The sequence below is a fragment of the Phalacrocorax carbo genome, chromosome 1, assembly GCF_963921805.1.
Source record: "Phalacrocorax carbo chromosome 1, bPhaCar2.1, whole genome shotgun sequence".
NCBI classification, from domain to species: Eukaryota; Metazoa; Chordata; class Aves; order Suliformes; family Phalacrocoracidae; genus Phalacrocorax; species Phalacrocorax carbo.
In genome coordinates, this window is record NC_087513.1 from 60,593,090 (window position 1) to 60,608,720 (window position 15,631).

Below are 15,631 nucleotides of genomic sequence, written 5' to 3' on the forward strand. Positions count from 1 at the left end.
TGATTTATTTTTCTGTTTACACTGTGTTGTTGTTCACTAAGTCTGAGTGGACAATAACTACCATGCACTGTCTGGAATGGTAAAGCATATGCAGAGGTCAAGTAGCTCCCCAAAACTCATGCTAATGAAGGACAAAGGCTCCGCTGCAGTTAGCAGCAAGGAATTGCTTTTGGTTTGGAACTAACATGCTGTCTATATACTGACTGGGAGGAGGGGACAAACACACGCACAATGAAGCTATTGGAAGAAATACGTGGTCATGGGAACCACCTCAGAGGTACCTGCCTCAGGAAATACACGAATAAAGGAGGAACAGTAATTAGGAGAAATACATAGTTGTTTTTCTTTTCCCCCAGCAGCAAGATACAAAGAGCAATGGACTGGTCACAAGCTTAGGAGGATTTTTCAGAAGATGGAACGCAGGCCCAAGTCCATTCGCAAGGTAGCCAACAGAAATCTCTGCTGCTGACTTTGAGACAGGAATGAAGCCATATAAACCACTTTTAAAAAATTCTAACTGCAAAATCTCCGTATTGGCTCTGACCCAGGTTTGGAGAGTTTAACTGAGAGTTCTGGTGTTCTGGGACGTATGTTCATACATAAGGAAGGCAGAGAGGGTGTCTTTGCCTCCTGGGTCCATACACTAAGTTCTTAAATGTTTGCCAAGAGGCAAAACTGATTCACTGGCTGATCCATGTAGCCTTTGCTACCTGGAAGAAGAGAATCTGATGGGGCCACGTACACAGGGCAGAGTAAGGTTGATGAAGTAGCCAGTTCTTACTCCTGTGCCTCTCTACACCTTCCCAAAGAATGAACTTTCCCACTCAAACTAGTGGGTTCAGGCTGAGATGGGCACATTTCATGAGAAGGATGGACTGAAGTCAACTTGGGTTCAAACATGTTCAAGTTTCTGGCAGCATTTAGGTCTAAAACATGGATCCGTTTTCTGGGCTTCTGAGCCTTAAACACAGAAACTGGAATCCAGATCTTCCCCGTGCCTTGTGCACGTTAAGCCTCCCACCACTGGTCCAGATAATAGCAAAGAGTCACCATCTGGCTGGATTTTACGGTTTGATGAAGTGCTCAGTTTTAAGGCAAGCACGTGTCTGGCACCTGGGGACTGCGGAGTCCTGATCCCAGTTCTGGCACGGTCTTTCTGTGGCCCTGGGCAAGTCACGTCCTCTTCGGAGGCGGGAATTCATCAAGTGCCCCACGGCCCCGCTGAATCGGCAATGGGCTGTAAAACAATCCTCAGCTCCAGCCGGGGTAGAGGCCGGCCGGAGGGGCCTCTCGGCAGTGCTGATCCAGCTCCATGCCACGGCCCAGAGATGCTTGTGCTGGGACACAGCTGAGGGCTTGTGCTCCCTGCGCTCCTCCTGTGGGTCACTGTAGGAGGGCTGGGAGCCAGGCAGGTCGTTTCAGGGCTTGTGCTCCCTTGAGCTAGGGCCATCCGAGCCCTCAGGAGCCTCGAGACAGAAAAAGCAGAGACACATTCTCAGCCCCTTTAGTTTGGTTTTGCAGCTGCCTGACACCAGTTACACTTAGATCAGGCTTTACAGGTGCGTTCTGAGCAGGGCTTACAAACCTATTTTCAGATGCACAGCACTATTCATTGGTTTGCCATGCGTTATCACTAACAGATGAAATACTCTTCAGTATTTTTAGGCTGTTAATTATGATGTGCTCCCATTTTGCTATAAACCACGGATCTACTTATCACCAGAAAACCTGAGAAATGACATGCAGTCGTTTCTCATCATCATGGGTCTATGTATGTTTTTAATTGGTTTTCCTCCCTGTTTAAGCAACAAGTAAGTAGGGAGACCAAAGAATTAAAAGCTCTCTTTGCTGCACATTGAAGGTTCTTTGTGAGCAAAACTCTTAACGAGATATGGACATCACATACAAACCCGGTTTTGCTTAGTGGGAGCCCTTCACTTCCTACATCTTAAAATTATTAAATCTCAGTAGGCCTATATTTCATATTATGTCCTCTTTGAATGCCAGAATTGGCCAGTCTGGTTTCATTTTTCTGTGTAGTTTGGGTTTTTTTTTTAGTTTCTATGTTTGGAAACATTTACCTTAAAAAAAAAAGTGGGGGGGGAAGTTGTAAGGGTTATGTAAATAACTTGAAGCGAGGCTGTTTTTCTGAATTCTAAAAAAGGGACCTACCTTGCCCACAGTTCCAGAATTGGCTAAAAGACCAGTGCTTTGCTCTGCCCCATAGCATCCTGCAGCCCATCCCTGCCTTGATTCTGTTTCTCACAACAGAACAGTAGAGGTGCACACATATGGTGTTTGAAGGGGTAGCTTTTATTTAATGTTTTTGTTTTGCTGTGAAATAATAGACTTGATTACTGAATTCTAGGTCTGTAAATACTTCTAATAGCATTTAATCCTTTATCTGCAAAGGAAATGGCAGCTTAAACATACTACGTGGAGTCAGATACCTATTCCAACAGCAGCACACATCTCAGAAAGTGCACTGCATTCTGCATTTCAGCTGGGACTAACGGTAGTGACCGTCATGCTGAATGACCTTTCTAGAAAGCCTCTCCTGGACACTAAATACAAGAGATAAAGAAGTTGCAGTGGAATGAAAATTTTATGGCAGTTTTCTAGCCACAGCTCCTTGTGCTAAAGCCTTAAGATTTTGCCAAGCGTTGTTCAGAATATTGTGTCTCTTCCAGCAACCAGACAAAGAGTCATGGCAGTGCTGATTTGGGCAAGCCTAGTTACAGCAGTACAGCCCTTAGCTGACATGAGACCTCTTTGTGAAGGCATTCACCGTGTAACAAGGGGGGGAGGGGAGGTTGGCTAGGAAGATAATTCAAAGGGCCACAGAGATGAGGGTCACCAGAGGGAAGCAGTGTGACAGCTCCAGGACTCAGAGAATGTATTTTACCTCCTCAGTCCATGCATCATAATTTTTCCTGGCTGCAGTAGGATTCCTTCCTTGAATTGCCGCTTTGACCACATGTATTCCAGGAATCCATAGCTGTTTGTTCCATTTCTGCTGCTGGTTTTGTAACGCTTATTCTATCGCCAAGAGATTACTTATGGGTGTCTATTATGATGGAACACAGGTAGCCTCTTAAATAGAGGCAAAAAGTAAAAATCAAAGTTTAAACTCAAATAAGCCTCCAGTGTATGCACAGGCTTAGGCTAGACAGCGTGACGTGTAAATGGAAGTGATGTAGGTATCACCAGAAGACTTGATAGTGGGTGACCCTCACTAGTTCCAATGTTCTACTGGATCCATTGTTGCTAAGGCGGCCCCTCTCTTTCAACTTCAGCTACCGCAGAGGATTTCCTTGACCCTCACAAAACCTTTCATCCCCATGGTTTCATCAGCTTGAGGTAAACTAGCTGCAAGGTTAACCCTCAGGGTTGCAGAGACCTGTTCTCTATATAGGGTAACTCATGAGCACACTCCTCTGCTCCTCCTCTTCATCTCTGCTGTGTGTCTGCTTAAATTTCTGCAGGGGTAAATGCATGCATTCCTTAGTCATTACTGGTCTGAAGTACAGGACATCTAACCTAGGAGACCACTTAAGAGAGGGCTAGCTAGCAAAAACACCTTATCCTCAGCATAGTTTCCTGGATCCAGGTCAAAACTTCCCCCCACCAGTAGGCTGTAGCTTTGAGGCTCACTCCCTCTGCTGGCGCACCCGAGCCTCAGTTTGGCAATCTCGGGGAGCAAATCAAAGGTTGTTAATTTGGTTGGGGCTTTTGGTTAACCTCTCCCTCCGGTTTGAAGCACTATGTCACTCTCTTGTAACTCCTTGTAACTAACCCCGACCTGTTCAGATCCCAGTAGAGGTGCTTCAAGAGCTTTTCCAATCCAAATGTGCTGTGTTGACATCTGTGTTGTCAGTAGTCCAATTGCAAAAAAAAAAAAAAGTAATATCTATCCTTTAGACTTGACTTGTAAGCTCAGACACAAAACTACTAGTTTAAGCATTTTGGCGGAAGCTTAAAAAGCAAGCCTACTCAGGCTGGTACTCATCTGTGCTTCTTAAGCAGCTAAGAGAACAGCAGCAACACGATTGCAAGAACAGTGTCAGGATCGGCATGCACAATTCAGCCATAGGAGGAGCCAAAGAGCATCTCAGGACTTCCAGATCATAGGCAGTGTTCTGTATCCTCACTGATCTAGAGTGCTGCCCTTCTCTGAAGCACCTGAACATGCACATACTTCATCTCGACTTCCGTGGGACTACTCCATTGCTTTAAAATTTCACCACGTGCTTTGCTGAGTAAGGGCTCAAGTCGGTTTAGGGTACTAAGTGACTCAAGTGACTCTTAGTTCATCGACTGCTTTAGTTCTAGGCCTTAGATATCATGAAAAAATTTGGCTGTTCCCTTTCTAAATCCTTTCAGTTCATTCAAACCTGCTTCATTATCAGTGGAGGATATGTTGTTCTTTATAGTCCTTTTTTGTTTTGTTTTGTTCTTAAAAATGTTTTAGCTATGCCCACATTTCAAAAAAGTTCTAACGCCCCAGGACAATATGCATAAGTACCTGGTATTTGCAGCCTATCTTTTCAGGGCTTTGGGCCAGTGCATTATTAAATCTGCTATACTCAGTAGGAATTGAACGGTTGTCTGTAAGCTGTATCATGCACTTGCTGCATATGCAGTCACCTCCCTTGAACTTTATAGAAACTGCGTATGTTTAGCTGAAAGCAGACTGACTATATAATCACACCATTGCTTGCACACACAGAATCACAGGTTGGAAGGGTCCTCAGGGATCATCTAGTCCAACCTTAACACACACACACAAATGACCTGCATATTGAAATCCCACTCAAAACGTCTGATTTCAAGTTTTTGAGAAAGTAGTTTCATTTCTCTAAGCCTGACGCTACTTAGCAAAATTTTAACGCTTTAACAAAATGCTTCAGGAATAGGAAAGTGGTTTAGACATTATAAGAAAGCTTTACTGTCCTTACACAACCATCAACACATATTCAGGCAGTATTATTTAAAACATTTATTAGTTTTCATATTCCACTGGTCTGGAAAACATTTTTACCCTCTGTGAATAAGATGTGCATTAGGCTCAGCTCAAGCCCTAGTCCGGCAAAGCACTTTTCAAAACCAAGCACAGGGTTGTTTGAAGCGATGCAAGTGCTTTGCTGGATCATGGCCTGATTCCACAATCCCGACATGTCCTGTTCACTCAGACTAACCAAGGCTTTCGGAACTGCTCCTAGTGTATTCTACTGACAGTCTCCCCTGTCAACTTAAAAACAGGTAGGATGTGTGAGAAAGATTTCTTAACACTGTCTTGTACCTCCCTTCTACCCACTCAGGTTGTAGAGTTATTCCTGTTCACCAAAAAAATCCTCCAGTTACATATGCCGGATTTCAATTTCCGTAAAGTACTTTTTTCCATCTTTTTCATCTTGTTCATTCATTGTACTTAGCTAGTTTTAGCCTAGGTATGATGTTCATTGACTGCAATTCTTGGAATAAGAGTTTACAGGCATAAGGTATGCGCAGAGAAGACACGTGGCATGATGATTTGCAGTAGTGGCACCTAGGGAAACAAACAAAAAGAAAGTCAGTTGGTGCCTAAATGAAACTCTGCAGAAAAACACAGTTGCCACTATCCACTGGTTTCTTTGTCCACCTGCATTTAAACATTGGGCTCAGTCCTAGAAAGAGCCAAGTGCTTGAGATACATTTTAGTGCTTCAGTAAGTCATAACTTTAAGCCCTTATATAACCTGACTGAAGTCAACAGTAACTTAATGTTAAACCCGCCCTTTTTTGGAAGGAGGATCAAAATGCTCAGTAGCTAACAGGACTGACTTCTACTTCTTCACCACTCACGTAACTGCCAACATAAATTCAGCATTGAGTAATGAGAGAAAGGAGGTGAACAAAGCTAGGTAGTTCTGAAAGCATGGTTAATGGTCTAGTTTCTGTCTCATATATATGTCACAAAAAAGAAGCAGGGAGAAGGAAGGTTCATACTTTTTTTTTTCTTATGTGCAATTTCACCCTATGTCTCAAATCAGTTCATATTCCAGAAAAGAGGCATCTCTCATATTCCATCTCTCTGTGTGAACAGCCAAAGCTTTAGTCAAGATGGGAAACCAGTAAAACTGCTTTAACACATATTCTTTGTGCTCTTCAATCAAATAATGATCTTAAAATTCTGGGGGAAAGGGATTTTTTGTCATCTAGACGTTGACCATATAAGGAATATATAGGCTGGTCACTCAGCCAGCTTTCCAGTACCAGGACTCAAATTCAGTGGTGGTAGCAACTGTTTAAATTATTTAATTTCACACACTGTACACACAAAGGAAAATAAAAATCTTTCTCATAAATATCAGTTTCCAACGTCCCTATTTCCTCATTCTCCTGTATATTCACTGACAGAGCAGTGGAAGAGGCTGCCCAGGGAGGATGTGGAGTCTCCTTCCCTGGAGACATTCAAAACCCATCTGGACGCATTCCTGTGCCTCCTGCCCTGGGTGTGCCTGCTCAAGCAGGGGGGTTGGACAAGATGATCTCCAGAGGTCCCTTCCAACCCCTACCATTCTGTGATTCCATCTTCTGGTTTTGGAGAGTTGAGAAAGCCAAGCCTTTGGGAACACAGAGTGACTCAGCACCTCCTACTGGTCTAACAAAGCTCTTATTTTGCTTCTGCATTTCAAATTTATATTTCTGGCATAAAGTCCTAACAGTCTGAAGATCCAGTTAAGGAAGAATTAGCAAAATTCCCACGTGCTTCTGGGTACAGAATGAGGCTGAGAGTCAACATCTACAATAAAGCCAACGCTTAGTCATTTGTTCTTGTTACCAGTGAAGTTGACCAAGTGCACGTGGAAATCAATGGGGACAGGTCCAATAAAGTTGTGTTAATAAGGTTCTTGGTTATGAGAGTTGGCAATAGTCTTCCAGTTAGTTTTTCAGACTCTACTACTTCTCTTTTACAGACATTCTTAAAGATCATGTCAAAGAGCTGGTTATTTTCCAAGAAAACTGTGGTTGCCTTGACCTCCACATGCTCCATACTTGTTTCTTCCCCCCACCTTTTTTTTTTTTTGGGGGGGGGGGGGGGGGGGGGGGGGGCCGGAGGGGGGAGAGGGAGGGGGGCTGTTCGTTTCTTTTTTTTTTTTTTTTAACCATGAAAACTTTCAACCAATGGTACAGAAGCCTTAATTCTATTTCTGCAGTTCACAAGGAATGAAGCATCACTTATTCCCAGTAATTGCTCTGGCTTTGTCTAAGTCTGACTACAGGCAGTAAGAAGGTGATAGACTGAACTAGGTGTTTCCCTAGATCAGGCTTCTCGAACAGACACTGTTACATAGGGGAAATGTTACAGCTAGCATGCCTTTAAAACAGAACAGACCTCAATTGCAGGTTTATAACTACTCCCCTAGTTCAAATTTATAGGGATAGGTACATTTTTGTGGTGGGAGGAAGCGACCTAAACAGAAGCCATTTTCCGAAGATAACATAGCAAGCAATTGCTCTCAACAGAAGCAGCCTTGCAAGCCCTGGAAGCCTGATGAGGCACAACTTTTCTGCTACGAGTAGATGTCTGGCATCTGATTACAGCTACTAGGGACTGAGGAGCAACGACTACTCACTAGACCCAGGCTCAAAGCTACACCATTCTGGGCCTGCTTTGTACTTGGATGGGGATCACCCAGAAAGGTTAAGATGCAGCAAGCACAAAGCAGAAAGCCCTGTCAAACAGAGATCACAGAAACTGAAGTACTTGAAAGACCATTTGGTATTAGAACTGATACTAAACTGGACAGGAAAAAGCAACTGTGCCAAGGCTGAATCTGGACCAGAAACAAAAAAATCCTCAGACTCTAGGGATCGGAATATTATCATAACCCCCCCCAACCCCCAAATTCTGCTCATTGTATTCAGTGGAATCTTGCCCCTGAGCACCTGTACCACAGCAGAGTTGGAAAATTTGCATAAAATTATATGTCACAGTAAGTTTCTACCGTATTTTTTATGGGGACAAATTTGGTCACTGCCAAAACAGGCCCCTTCCCCTGCGAAAGTACCAGTTCAGGCCCCAACCCTGATCTGCTCTTACTGTCTTTCAGAAAAACATTCCCAGTGGCTAGTCCGTGTCTGGGAGGAAGGGCTCATCTTCCTTAAGACCAGTGCCCTTAATGCCAGCCACCAAATAATGCGCTTCTAAAAGGTTTCTTGTAGCAATGTCTTATTAATGCCAGAACCAGCCTGAAAAGGCCCATTTGGAAGTTTGTCTTAATGACCTGGTCTCTGCTGTGATGCTCATTATAGGGCCACTTGCTTCAGCTACTAGTAGACACAGTGTATCATTTAGCAGAATCTACCTCTTACATTACTCTCGTACATCAGACAGCTTTTCACAGAATCAGATTGCAAGAATGTCTGGCTCTGTCTGAGAGAGCAGTTTCTTTCACAGTTATTTGAGTTACTAAACTTCGTTACAAACTTCAAAATAGGAAAAATACAACACCTTAAAAATAAAATGTAATACTATTTCTGAAGTTCCAATTCCTAATTTTCTTCAAGGCATCCTCACTTCCTGTGGTCCCTGAAAAACTTCAAGGACTGCTCTAAAAGCCAAGGTCTTATAAAAAACAAAAAAATTAAGCCACATCTACATGTGAGGTTTTTTTAAGGCAGTGCTTTACACAGTTAGTGGTTGGTTGTTTGACTTATGGCATGCCTTTCCTTTTGGACAACTTTCTTCTAACGTTATTTGCATTGCAGTAGTTTTAAGAGACTTGGATGAGAAAAAGGCCTCACTTGTTACATACAGTGCACATGAACTCAAGAAAAACAGGACTCTCAAAAAATACTCACCGCACAAAAGCCAACAGGACAACGCCCAACTAAAAATGACCAACCACAACAGGATGCACACAGCAGGCCTTGTCTCTCCTCTGGATTTCACATGTCTTTACCTACCTCTGTCTGAACTTCTGCTCTCCACAAAGAGCAGAACTGCTGCTGCTGTTAGCAGACAAACGTGATGCTTAGTTTCTGGCCAGAAAACGCACACTTCAGAAGAAAGGTCTGACCAACGGCAGAAACGGTAGCTGTGCTTTTACGCATCTACAGAACTGAGGACCTTAATTTGCTACTTCATTATATCACAGAAAAATCACTCTTGAAGCATTGAAGTGAATAAAGTTCTTTTGAGGTATTTAGAAATGAATCTTTCTCCTACTCCTCCTCCCAACACCCCATATTCCCCCAACATAAATATTAGAGTAACCTGTAACTTGAACTTGCACCGTTTATTTTTTTCCCTTAGTCATGGGATTCCACGTCACCTGTTCTTACAAAGCTTGCAAGAATATTGTATCTCATCAATTCCTACTGGTCTCACAAGTCTGTTTTTCTGCCTGGCTGAAATAAAACCAAGCTAAAGCAAAACATGTCCTCACGTCTAAAGAACATTAAAAGAAGTTTCCCGATATTCTAATAATAGTGGTGTATTTCCAGCATGCTACAGGGCAACTTTAGATCTAGCATCTCAAAATCACTGTAGAGAAAAGATGGTTAGAGCAAAGCCCATAGTGTTGCACGTGGTGAGCTCCACATAGTTTTGACATCCAGTTTTATGCTTCCCCTACATGGAAAACCAGTTTGTTTGCAGGGGATAAACTCAGTACTAGTTTATGAGCCAGAGGAAGACAACAAGACCATTAGCTAGTCTAGAGATAAGTTTCTTAGGGACAAGGCAGTTGGGCAGAAGCCAGCCAAATTTCCAAACAGACAGTAGCTTGTCTCTCAGCAGGAGATGTTGCTTTCTTCTCACATTCTTCTGTGCCCTCTCTCTCTCTCTTCAGCCTTGTGGGCTTCAACGTATGATTGTACCAGGAAGATCTGTGACTAGCCTAGCTAGTAATCTCGTTTCTGATGTCAGAATACTCAAGTATATGGACACAGCTATTTTCCACTTATCAAAAAAATGGATGATGTACAGGACTTTGCTAATCCCCTGCAAGGGTGGGAAGGAAGGCTGCTGACAGAGCACAGGTAACCCTTCCCACAAGCACAGCTGGCTGTGGAAGACACTGTTGTGCTCCCACAACAGGAGAGACCCTGGCCCGTTGGCTACACACACACTTTAGTCCTAACTTCAGTCAGACCATTACAAAGAATCATCCCCTGTAACCAAATGAACGTTGACACTGGTTTTGATTAAGGTGCCTAGAACTGCAGATTGGTGTCTGTGAGCACTTTTAACACTGAGCAGCACTATAACCAAGGGCAAGGTTCTGTTACATAGAGGCATGTTTACTCTGTACCACTTTGCTTTATGTACCTGAGTTCAAGAGGTTTTCTGAAAATATGAAACATGTCACATGCACAAAGTGAGGAGGGGACACCATGATTTACAAAAAGCATTACAGTTAGCAACTCACCAGCCGGAGTACCCCAGCAAGCCACACTGTCCACACACATCCACTTCAAAGGCATCACTTGAAATCATCAGTCTCTCCAATAAAAGCATGCTGGCTCCATAACCTATCAAACAATCCCGTTCCATCTCTCCAAGACGTAAACCACCATCACGGGATCGACCTTCAGTGGGTTGCCTTTGAAAGAGATGTTTGAAAAAAATGTAGTAAGTATTCCAGAACATACATTCTACAGCTCTAGGAATACCTGTCTTCAAGCTGTAGGAACCGTACAGGATCAATGGACAACAGCATTCTATAAACCAGAGTTGCTGATCTCGCAAATGTGTCATTCGAGTGGAAGCAATTTATCTTTGCTCCTGCACTAGCAATATGATCTAGTTCTGTGAGTGGCAACTGAAGCACCAGGCCACAACTCTTTGTCACAGGATGCAGCTGAATAAGTGGCAACAAAAAGACCCCGAACAGTATCCAGGACAATCTGAACACAGATTTGGTACTCTTTTTTGATGAGAAATTCATTATAGTTTGTAGCTAACTAAATGAAACAATATTCAGCAGCTAATGAATGAATCATCAAGCTAATGTTTCAGCTGAACTACAGCTAAGGCTAAATTCTTAAAACCATTTTTCATCTGGGAGAGAATACCAAAACAAAGCAGCAAACAAGCAGTACGCATATTACTAACTCATTATTGAAATCCTACTTTTTTCTTTTTTTTAAGTGACATTTATCTAGCTTATTTTTTTCATGTCTGATGGTTAAGAGACTAATTTTCATATTGTATGGGTTCCTGATTTTCTAGTTCCTCAACACAAATCAAACTCTCTTTTTTTTTTTTTTTTGTCTGGAAAGACTCCCTGTCCTCATGGTGCTAGAGGAAATTTCTAACAAATCAATGTAAGTATATGCTAAAGATTTTGAGGTAAAAAAAGCAAGGTACAATATATTGTTTAACATCATGGCTGTTAAGCCTTTTTTTTATTGTTGGACACAGTCAAAACTTTTAACCTCTTGTTTGTCATACTGTAATTTCATACAGTATCAGTCTTACTCTCATGTACTAGCACAATACTGTAGTACCAACGTTGCAAATATTAGAGTGATCTATGAAGCAAAACCAATCTTAAATTCCTGAAGCACTAATATACTTCATGCATTTTATTAAATATTTCCATCATAGTACATTCCCTGAAATGTGACAGCAAAGAGAGGGAATTAAAAAAATGTATTGGCAATCACATGAGGCTTCATTGCTTGGTGAAACTCCAAGTTAATGTGCTGTTTCTGACACCTGCAGGAGCGCAATACACCTAGAATATCCAACGATAGATCTGGCCCGTAACTTCTGGAGTATATTTTGTTTGTATTATTTCAAACAACGGAATTTGTTAAGCATACTAAATATATTAAAAATAAGTTTTTGCCAACTTATTGCAACTCAGAGAAAAGGATTTATAAAAGCCTTCAAGATCTATCAATCTTTTCTAACAAGTGTAAAAAAATATACCTAATTACCAGACCAAAATATCTTCTAAAGATGCAAGTTGTATTTGTTTTTAGGGGGAAGTAGTTTCCCTTACTCTGACCACACTGGAATCTTAAAACTAATCTGCTTGTAATTCAAATCATCCTTTTCAGTCATATAACCTTCTGTCCATTCTCCCAACAGTGGGAAAAATAGAAGTTGTTTACATCCTGATTAAACTCCCTAGGGCCCCCTCCCCAGATGATGGCACCATCACTGTTCAGACGCTGTTTTAAGGGACTAACCCTGTGGTGAATGCAGTTTCTCTTCTGAAGTCCCAAGAGGCAGATTTTAAAAGCAGTTGGGGCCTCCAAAGATACAGGCGTTTGCTGCGGTGCTAGAAGTGCCTGAGTTCCTTTTAACAACTGACTTCTGTAATATTAGTTAATGCACAGGCCTTTCAAAAGTTTCACCAGGTGCTGCTCCACAGGATAAAATGAGAAAACAGCTTTATAAAGGTGAGCCCCAATAAAGTCTCGATTCAACTAAGGGAGGTTAAACCACTCGAAAGATGATGGGGTCTCAACTCCAGCCCGCTAAGAGTTGATATGCCACAGGTCTTCCAACAGATACAGGATAAAGATTTCTAAGGCAGCTGAAATCCCATTTAAAACAAAAGACCCACAAAAAAACTCCCCAAAACAAAAAATCCCGACTTGAGTCTTAAGGTCTTAAGTGTTTCACTCCCACTGTTAAAACAACCTCATTAAATAAACAAAACAAACAAAATCCTCCCTCCCTAAAAAGTAGTTTTCTGAAGTACCAAAAATTTCAGTATTGAGATCGGGCCTTTGAAGAGAGTCTATTTTATGCTTCCTAAGTCTATCAGATTTTTCTTCTGGCTCACATGAGGTTGAAAATTCCTCACACCAAAGGTTGTTTAAAATGTTAAAACAGTAGCTTCCCCTTTCCCACTATACACATGTACGCTGCAGCTGTTGCCCTGGGCAACTATTTCCATTCTTTATTCTAAATATAACTGTGAAAACAAAGCAGACTCTTGAAAATAAGATTGGGATTATCATTAAAAAGAGATTTTTCATATTTTTTAAAAAAGATGTCCTTAAGATTCTTAAATACTAAATAAAACACAGTGATACTTTAAAAAAATAAAGCTAAGTTGTCTTCATAGTATTTAGCAAAAAGCATAGAACAATTAACTTCAGTGTTTTTAAGTATAATAAGAATTAATTAGCACTAATTCTGCATTTTCTGGAAGAACAGTGGGTTCAGCTTTATGGCCCTGTTCCTTGTTTCAATGGCCAGTGAGGGGAAATAAGTGTACGGCCATGAATAAGAGCAGGCCTTGTAGGTCTCAGCAGATCTCCCTTGTGCCTATATTGCAAAACCAGTGGCTAACTGGAAATGGAGTCGTTGGCTGAAACACTCACCTCCAAGAAGTGGAGTAATACCTAGAAGAGCACTGCCTGAAGGAGGAGGGCGTACCGTGCTCCCACAGCCCCAGAGCAGAGACAGGAGCCCCGACCACTGTCACCACAATACTCCCTTGCAGTATAAGAGAAACCGGCACATCTGGTAAGTTCAGAAGCCATGCAGATGGCAACTCTGATGATGTCCAGCAAAACAACTATGCATGTAGAAAGCTTATATTGATCTCTTCTAAGGAAAACTAAAAGCAGTTTCTCTATTAAAAAGATTTAGCAGGACTGGGTATCTAGGCAACACCATATATAGAACTGTGTTTTAAATGACTTGTCAACTACTCATGGCAAAATAAATTAAGTATTGCATTTCATTTAACAAATACAATTCAGAGGGCAACATCCTGATGGTTTTTGACTGTGTTGACAGAGTGCTGCTTTGCAATTCCACCAAGTATTGTTTTAATCAAAACAATATCTAGAATCAGTGACGTTCAAGAAAATCAAGCCTTCTACCCTATTCTATATGGAAAAATTGCTTTGCTCTTTCAGTTAAGGTACATTTGGTATATAATAAAATGCATTTCAAGACACTGACAGCCAAATTCCATGTTGGAAGCTGTTACAGGATTACTTTAAAAGCAAAAAACAGAGGCAATCTACTGTCCAGGAAGTGCAATGGATGATAAAACAATAGTGAGTATGAAAGCTGGCAAGGCAGACTCTCAGCAGAGGCGATGGCAATAACAAAAGTTTAATTAGTTGAGGAGAAAAAAAGAAAATTCCTAAAAGACTAGTCAAGAGGCAGCATAAAGCGAACATCCACTAGCTTTCCTGAAAGTCAAATAAAGAGCCCTCACTACATAGTACGATGCTACTGACTGGAACAAAGAATTCAAAGAAAGTAAGGGGTGGGGGAAATCACACCACCTTCATCTTTACATGTAAACTTTACCTTGACTTGGAATTTAGGTTTCATTTAAATTCAATGTCTCTAAACAGTTGGGGAGACAATACAAAAACAGATCAAGGGATTTGGGTAAGCTGGGAGCTCCAGAAACCAACTGCATGAATTGTTAGCTAAGACAGCGAGTTTTCGTTTTCACATGAAGCGCCAATACCATGACTAACACACTGAAGACCAGAAAATGGGGCAGACAGCCCATTATTTGGGAATATCACTTATGTTCATATAGGCAAGCAGCTGCTGCAGGAAATAATGGTTGTGCTACACTTGCTCTTCTTAATGTGGCTGGCGGAAAAGTTCAGCTAAGAATTAGAAAGAACTTTTAATTATTTCTCTCCCGGTTCAACCACTGGTATTTACTTCCACGGAAAGTGTGAGACAACTTCAGTTTGTCCTAGAGAGAGCCTGAGGCTGGAAAGCCAAAAGACATAGGAAATACGCAATGAAAAGTAACAGAGAAAGATACTTCTGTCTCATGTACAGCGGAGACCTGCCCCTGCACTCTCTAATAGCACATCAACAGGTAGAAGCTGCACTTATTAAGAGGACAGACTTGCTAACTTGTGCAGTCAGGCAAGGCAAGAGAAGTGGATCAGCACATGGTAAGAGGCATAAAAACAAATCAAGCATTAAAGAATATGAATCATGCTTGTTATAGGGAAGAGTGAGGGCAGGACAGACGTGACTTTAAGCTTACATCTAAAAAAGTACAAAAGGGACTGGTCAAAAAGAAGACTACCACCATGCAGCAGGTGAGGTATAAATGGCATATACGATAATCCAGAAAGACTAGCAAAGGACATTTGGAATGATCTTTGCTAGAATATTCAAAACTAGCTGGCAATTAACTTTCTGGCAAGATCTAGCAAATACTCGTACTGTGATGTAGAGAGGTGAACTAAATGATCCACTAGAAGCCTCCTCAATGCAAAGTCTGTGCCACTAAACTGTTTCTTGTGAGCTGGGAATATCAGCAATTTAGACATGACTGCAAGCAGCCGTAGAGCTTGGCTTTAAGGAGAAAAGGTAAGTAATATCAGTGAAAGGAGAATGCTTCAAATTCCCCAAAGGTCCAGACAATATAAGCCCGCCTTATATTACCAAGGGCTTATATTACCTATTCCTCAGAGTACATCTGCTTGACTTCAAAATTTGACACCAGAAGACATCAACAAGGTAATCCACCTTTTTGTTGGAAAGAAAACCAAGTTCAGGCTTAGTGCTATTATCATGACTCCAAAGGAACTGAGGACATATCTTTAAATGGGCAAAGAAAAATGGAGATTTACTGTTGGCATCTCTGTAACTTTTGCAATTTATTAGTGTGAAAGTGTTATTC

At 41.6% G+C, this 15,631-nt stretch overlaps 1 protein-coding gene across 1 annotated transcript in view; it reads right to left on the reverse strand.

Moving 5' to 3' along the window:
- Positions 1 to 4,984: 4,984 nt before the first annotated feature.
- Positions 4,985 to 15,631, reverse strand: part of POLR3B (RNA polymerase III subunit B) — an 81,045-nt gene continuing 70,398 nt past the window's right edge. Inside the window, exons 27-28 of the mRNA XM_064455867.1 lie at positions 10,418 to 10,591; positions 4,985 to 5,548 (exon numbers count right to left, since the gene is read on the reverse strand). Coding sequence (XP_064311937.1) covers positions 5,419 to 5,548; positions 10,418 to 10,591 — 304 coding nt within the window. The 3' untranslated portion in view covers positions 4,985 to 5,418. The remainder of the gene's footprint in view (positions 5,549 to 10,417; positions 10,592 to 15,631) is intronic.